This window comes from Stegostoma tigrinum, chromosome 4, assembly GCF_030684315.1.
Source record: "Stegostoma tigrinum isolate sSteTig4 chromosome 4, sSteTig4.hap1, whole genome shotgun sequence".
Lineage (NCBI taxonomy): Eukaryota > Metazoa > Chordata > Chondrichthyes > Orectolobiformes > Stegostomatidae > Stegostoma > Stegostoma tigrinum.
In genome coordinates this window covers 21,563,209-21,570,794 of record NC_081357.1, presented here as the reverse complement: position 1 = coordinate 21,570,794, position 7,586 = coordinate 21,563,209, and the positions used below count along the sequence as shown (strand labels likewise).

Here is a 7,586-nt window from a genome sequence, read left to right as displayed (position 1 = left end):
AGGCCTGAAACGTCAGCCTTCCTGCTCGGCCTGCGGTGTTCATCCAACGCTACACCTTGTTATCTAACATGAAGGGTATGCAGGTTAGTTTTGATCTTAGAGCAGGATAACAAGTCAGCACAACATTGTGGGCCGAACTACCTGTACTGTGCTATGTTCATTACGGAGTTCAGAAAGAGACAAAGTGCATCTGCAAAAAACTGCAGGTGGTACAAATAATCAACCTTTATTAAAACAGGTATTGCAGGAAAAAAAACAGCATTGTATTGTTAACAAACTGGTGCGATTTCTTCACATTGGTTAGTATTCCACGCAGTAAAAAAAATCAGTCCGGTTAATACTTTGCAATGAAAATTCTGAACCCAAACTCCACCCCAAACCCATTGATTATGACAATGAAATATGTATACCTGCATAAATTGACTTAAAAAGATATAAAAAGAATAACCAGTGCAAAACATGCAAAGAGAAACTTGGAGCTCATCACTCCAAATTTATGCTAAAATTCCTGGTATGGCTGGAATTACACTAGTAGTGCCTGCAAAATGCCCCACTTATGCAAGACAATACTGTAGTCATTTCACTCCATCATGACAATGCTGCTTCTAGCTCCATATGGAGTCATCTTCTCCAATCTCATTTTATGCTTTCTCTGTGTATAATTTTTAGATTTTTATTTATTTTTCAGTTGCCCATCTAATTTCCTCTTAAAACGGTCTGGTTGACTGAACCCCAAATATCCACTTTATGCTTATAGAGCTAATTCTATGTTTATGCACGCCTCACTACTAAAATACTACCAAATTAAATGTTTATTTACTGTCCCCCCCAACAAAAAATGTTTTTTTCCACAGTTCATCATAGGCAGCATCTTTCCCAAAAGTAAATAGACGTTCAAAATCAGCTGAATTTGGCTGCTTTTAGTTCAGGACAATCTAAAGATCTCCTCAAAATCAATGTAAGAAAAAAAAAAGTGTTACCCTTGAAGACATTCCAATATTTATCCTTGAAATGTTAAAAAGCACAACTGTTATAAGAGGGGAAAAATATTTTGAAACTCACTCTGAAATAAAAGTTTGCCATTACTTGTTCCTATCCCTACAGCTTTTGCACTAGAAACATTATCTCATTTAAAATGTAGATACAAATTACCCTTAAGTCACTAAATATTTTGCACATTAAGAAACAGTGAGGAGCAAATCTGCTTCTTGGGCATAATCAAAGACATTCAAAACAAAAACAGCTTTCTGTGTAAACAATTCCTGAATCAGAGTTCAAAACAGAAGAGTCTTTTCTACAGGTGCCGCTTCACTTGATTGCTTCAGAAAACGGATTCTACCAGTATTTTCACAGTCACTACTGGCATCTCAGGTCTTTACTTCTGCATGTTATTGGCCTGTTTGTCTTGAGAAAAGAAACTGTAAAAGAGAATTACAATTAGCAGTATAATTAAATAAAGATGCAATCTTCAGCAGAATGAACTCTCTGCTCTGCCATTTTTTAAGTGATTAATTTTAAACCTGCGTTTCAAAAATAGTCTTTAATTATAGTGTTTTAATTACCTATTACTGTCCAATAATATTATTTCTAAAGTGCTCTCAGGCCTAGAAAATTATATTTTCTGCATTAAGTTGAAATAGTTGATTTTGAGAGGTTGGTGAAATGTGATATGGATTGGAACTGCAAGTTACTTGTCAGATTTATGGCTCAAAGAGTACTTGGTGGTGTAAAGGAAAGGCAAAAATAAAAGACAAAGAAATGCATTAAAAATGGTGCAGGAACATGGAGGTTTGCAGACAAAATAGAAGTGTTTTCTCTTAAAATCATGTTAACCCATAAAAACCAGACAGACATGGAAGCTTCAACAGTGTTTATTATGCCTATTGCAAGGGAGCTGCACTCTTCCAATAGGGGGAAATGGATCTTTCCCAAGCTGTTACAGAACATTTATGTACATGAGCATTACATTATATTATTATTGAGACATTCAAATATGATTCCACTCATCCACATCATGGTCAAATTCCACTTACGATATTTGAATAATAAATTAATATTAGAGCACATGTACAGGAAGGGAAGCGGGGACGAGTAAATAGATTGCCAATTGCTATGTCTTAACCTAAAAACTCTTCTTTTGGGGCAGGAGCGTCATCCCTGCCTCCTTGGCATGATACAACCTTACCATCTAGTCTCACACCTCACTGACCCATCCCTACAACTCCCTACCTGCTCTCACCTATCACCATCCCACCTATCTTCCCCAGCCCCACACCTGCTCTCTATTTATTTCTGAGCCCCCTTCCCCCTCCCGCTCCCCCATTTCTGAAGGGTCCTGACCCCAAATGTCAACTTTCCTGCTCCCCTGATGCTGCCTGGCTTGCTGTGTTCCTCCAGCCCCAACTGTTTTCTCAGCATTCAGCATCAGCAGTTCTTACTATCTCTTACTGGGTTACATCTGCTTATTTCTCTAGTACAATGGATTAATGTCTTAGGGTAGCATACCTTTCCTTCTTCTCATGAAAAGGAGCCAATTGTTTTGAACCTTTCATTTTTTATCTTGTCCTGTCTGTTGTGCTAACATGTCTGACTCCAAGCAAACGTAATATGCTGGGTTCATTAAAATTATTTTTCCTAAGTAACATTACTTGGTCCAAATACTATCCTAAGATTTAAACTTTTATTTTAACTTTTTTTCCCTTTTAGGCACATTATAAAAACTAACAATTGTAGTGGGGGGGGTGCTTGGTCTGGGTGGGATGCTGTTCGGAGGGTCAATGCAGACTTGATGGGCCTAATGGTCTCTTTCTGCACTGGAGGGATTCTATGCTGGCAGAGTCCAGAATTAGGACCCTAGTTTAAGGATAAGAGGGAAACCTTTTAGGACTAAGATGAGGAGAAACATCTTCACCCAGAGTGTGATGGGCAGTGGAATTCACTATCACAGAACATGGTTGAGTCCAAAGCATTGTGTTTTCAAGGAGGTATGTATAGTTCTTGTGGCTAAAGGGCTATTGGAGAGGGAGGAATTAGGGTACTGAGCTCAATGATCAGCCATGATCATATGAATAGTGGAGCAATGCTCCAAATGACATACTCCTAATCTTTACGTTTCTATTAAATTTCAGAAGTATTAGGAACCCTCATAGTTCTCAGAAGATATTTTCTCCCACTGGAAGAATATATTTTACTTGCTTAGGGCTTTGAGATGACGCTTAAGTATTAATGGTTATTTTATTGTAAGATTGATAAATATTAAAGATTTCTAACAATGATATTAAACTGGATTGTACTGGATTTAGCATTACATAGTTTGACAGATTTTTGGCAGTTATCTGCAAATTGATTGTTAATTTGTGAATAAAATTGTAAAATTGCTAAAATCTCAGTTTTTTTCTGTAAAATGAATTCTATTCTCCTACACTCCTTAAATGGGGAAATATATTCTGAACAGAGAAATCATAAACTAGCAAAATATCTGGGACATTTATGCATAGCTAAAGCTTATTGAACTAAACAGGCTCTCCGGAGGAAGGTAGCATTCTTGGGTAATTTCTTCCCTTGTGGAATTATTATGATAATACTAAAGATCTAAGACTAAGCAGTTATGCAGGTTGAATACCTTGAACTCAGTGGAGAGTTATCAAGAAACTACTCCTGATCTAAATTTGCTCCTAGCAAGAGCTAAAAGCTGTAACTTCCATTATGTGGGGTTGGGGGGGAGAGAGAGTAACTTTTATAATTTTGAAAAATCTGTCCTATGCATACAGGCAAACAAAGCAATATTTTATTCATCCCCCACTGTCCTGAGTATGTTACTGGTCAGAGTGGAAGTGGTTTCATAGAATCCCTACAGTGTGGAATTAGGCCCCTTGCCCAACAAGTCCACTCCGACCCTCAAGAGCATCCCATCCAGACCCATCCCCCAACCCTTTCCCTGTAACCCATCTAATGTACACATGCCTGAATACTATGGGCAATTTAGCATGGCCAATCTACCTAACCCGCACATCTTTGGATTGTGGGAAGAAACTGGAGCACCCAGCGGAAACCCACGCAGACACAGGGAGAATGTACAAGCTCCACATAGACAATTGCCCAAAGGTGGAATCAAACCCAGGTCCCCGGCACTGTGAGGAAGCAGTGCTAACCACTGTGCCACTCTTTGGGAAATCAGAATGAAGTCTTTGCCAGTCTCATTCAAGAGATATATGTAGTCAGAGTATTACAGCATGGAAACAGACCCTTAGTCCAATTTATCCATGCCAATCAGGTTTCCCAAACTAAACTAATCCCATTTGCCCACATTTGGCCCAAATCACTCTAAACCCTTCTTATTCTTGTACCTGTCCAATTGTCTTTTAAATCTTGTAACTGTACTCGCCTCCAGCACTTCCTGACAGTTCATTCCCTATACACACCATCCCCGTATGAAAAAGTTGCGCCTCAGGTTCCTTTTAAACCTTTCCCCTCTTATCTTAAACATATGCCCTCGAGTTTTGAACTCCATTACCCTAAAGAAAAGACTTTTGCTATTCACCTTGTCTATGTCTCTCAGTTTTATAAACCTCTAATAATATCACCTCTAAACCTCCTATGCTCCAGGGAAAAAGTCCCAGCCTATCCAGTCTCTCTTTATAGTTTAAGGATAACAGATACACCTTTTAGGACTGAGACTTATAACTAAAACCCTCCAATAACATCCTGGTAAATCTTTTATGCACCCTTTCTAATGGAGTTTGGAGATAACGGGATACTGGAGTCGGAGAAAACAGTGTGGAGCTGGAGGAACACAGCAAACCAGGCAGTATGAGAGGAGCAGGAAAGTTGACATTGACCCTCTGCTGCCTGGCCTGCTGTGTTCCTCCAGCTCCACAGTGTTATCTCATGCATAGGCAATGCTTACACCTCAGTCGCTAGGCTGTGGGGAGGCAATCTGGCAAGTATCCTCACTTCAACAACACATTCAAATATTACATTTTTAACAGTGCACTGATTTAGTGCTTACAGTCTGGATTAGGTGCTCAAGGCCATCACTGAGCTCAACCTCTCAAACTTATTACTCCAGTGGCACTCAGACAAATGTATTTTCCCCAGTTCTTCCATTAGAGACACACACACACAGACACACACACACGTAAATCTAAGGGGTGAATTTGCAATTACAGATACACTATTTTGTTCAAAAAGCACACTATTTGTGGACACAATCCGTGGGGCACTTTTCCCTGCAACCGCAGGAAGTGCTACACCTCTCCCCATCCCAGGCCCCAAGAAGACTTTCCACATCAAGCAGATGTTCACCTGCACATCTGCCAATGTGGTATACTGCTTCCACTGATCCCTTTGTGGCCTCCTCCACATCAGGGAAACCAAGGGGAGGCTTGGGGACCGCTTTGCAGAACACCTATGCTCAGTTCGCACTAAACAACTGCACCTCCCAGTTTCGAACCATTTCAACTCCCCCTCCCATTCCTCACACGACATGTCCATCCTGGGCCTCCTGCAGTGCCACAATGATGCCACCCAAAGGTTGCAAGAACAGCAACTCATATTCCACTTGGGAACTCTGTAGCCCAAAAGTATCAATGTGGACTTCACAAGCTTCAAAATCTCCCCTCCCCCTACTGCATCCCAAAACCAGCCCAGCTTGTTCCCACCTCCCTAACCTGTCCTTCCTCCCACCTCAAGCCCCGACCCCATCTCCTACCTACTAACCTCATCCCACCCCCTTGGCCTGTCCATCCTCCCTGGGCTGACCTATCTCCTCCCTACCTACACTCACCTTTACTGGCTCTATCCCTGCCTCTTTGACCGATCTGTCTCCCCTCCACCTATCTTCTCCTCTATCCAACTTCCATCCACATCTCCCTATTTATTTCGGAACTCCTTTCCCCTCCCCCATTTCTGAAGAAGGGTCTAGACCCAAAACATCAGCTTTCCTGCTCCTCTGATGCTGCTTGGCCTGCTGTGTTCATCTAGCTCTACACCTTATTATCCTGGGCATTTCTAGATTCCTGCTTTGGAAATAAAACCAATCTGACTCCACATAACAGTTTCTAAAAAGGCATCACACCAAAAGGCATTGTCTGACCTCAATGTCATGTCTTGTATTCGTTGATAAAACCTTTAGTTAACTCAGGTCATTGACTTTAAACAAATTTGGAGAGTTACACATTAATCAATCGAAATCTGCATCTCCTTTCTAACTGATTGAGGATTTGACAGTAGTCAGCCAGCCAAATCAGGGTTATTAAATACATTCACATCAGTTGTATAATCATTTTGCTTATAAATTCTGAGTCTCACTTCCTCTCTCATCACACCTAAGGAAGGGGCAACCTCCTCAAGCCCAAATAAACCTGTTGGACTAGAATCTGGTGTCATGTGATTTTTGACCCTGTCCAGTTCAGTCCAACACCTACTTCCATGTTATGAGGTACTGAGCAGCCTTGATGCCTTTTGAATGCGTGGAAGATACTGTTTCAATTCAATGTAGAACCGCTCCTCCGATACTGTACCTCCTTAATTGTTTTTACAATGCAATATGAATTACATTAATTAGTTAGTATCATTGTATGTTCATCTTCCATTCACAAATATTACCATGCTAAGGCCCTGTTTTCAGTAGCAGTTGAACAGTTCAACAAACAGCAAATTTAACTTTTAAACAAGTTTGTGTTTCTAATTGTAAGACCACAGAGGCAGTCTGTGATTGCAACAAGCGTTTGCGGGGACAAGCGCACAAAAAGATTCCCAAATGATCCGCTCACGCGACATAGTAAAAGGCGAATTCTGCTTCTTACTCCCAGCGGATTGAGGCGCCCTTCACTGTCCCCTACTTAAGCTAAATCCAGTTTCTTCTGCGTCTCGATCAGTTTCGACTGCAGCCGCTTTTTCCTCCAATCCAGGAACCTCCTCCTCAGGATGTTTGCCTGCCAGCCGATAATGACCCCCGAAGTGAAAGACAGAACGACGGCAAGTTGCAAAGTTCTCTCGGACACTTCAACCATGTTCACCCGAGTATAGGTCAGCGGTGAAGGGGAGGAGGAAGCCTCGAAGCGCGCGTGCGCTATCCGGGCCACGTTCTAGATCAGCTGAGAGCAGGAAGTATCAAAAGAGAGGTTACATTCGGCCTCTGTAAGAACCCAACAAACGCACGTCTGAATATAGCAAATTAATTCTTATTTGCACTTGTACAAAGTTTGAGTTCCCTCGGGTTTTTTTTTTAAATTTGGGTGGGCCTTGTCCCCAGTAATGGTTGCGCGATGGCTCCAAGAATCATTTCAATGATTCAATTTAGAAAGGGCAGTAGGGTGACCGTGTCGGTAAGGACAAGATTGGCCGTATGACTTCTATGGTTCTAATCGGGAGGTCCATGGGGAAGGAGGGATAGGAGAACAAGAAAGGAGACTTACTACGGGCTGGGGAAGTGGGAATGAGCCCTCGGCCCCACACGTTATTCCACAAAACCTGCCAATTACTTCATTGAACTCTCGACTTCTGACACTTCCAATCACCAAGCATGAACAAGACCCAACGCTCTAGTCATCTCTTAATTGCATTTAAAGTGGGTAAGATTCCAG

The 7,586-nt window shown here is 41.4% G+C and overlaps 1 protein-coding gene across 2 annotated transcripts; it reads right to left on the bottom strand.

Annotated features, from left to right (window-relative positions):
- Positions 1 to 201: 201 nt before the first annotated feature.
- On the bottom strand, positions 202 to 7,063 carry LOC125452968 (mitoregulin-like). Of its 2 annotated transcripts, none has more exons than XM_048531983.2 (2): positions 6,843 to 7,063; positions 202 to 1,418 (listed from the first exon to the last, which is right to left on the bottom strand). In XM_048531983.2, exon 1 carries the CDS (start codon positions 7,011 to 7,013, stop codon positions 6,843 to 6,845), a length of 171 nt encoding a protein of 56 aa, XP_048387940.2. In that variant the 5' UTR covers positions 7,014 to 7,063; the 3' UTR covers positions 202 to 1,418. The 2 variants fall into 2 exon arrangements, with proteins under 2 accessions (XP_048387940.2, XP_048387939.2); XM_048531982.2 differs by having other exon boundaries at positions 6,807 to 7,059.
- Between the last annotated feature and the right edge of the window lie 523 nt (positions 7,064 to 7,586).

Coding starts and splice junctions, on each gene's coding strand:
- LOC125452968 (XM_048531983.2), bottom strand. CDS start 7,013: ATGGTTGAAGTGTCCGAGAGAACTTTGCAACTTGCCGTCGTTCTGTCT.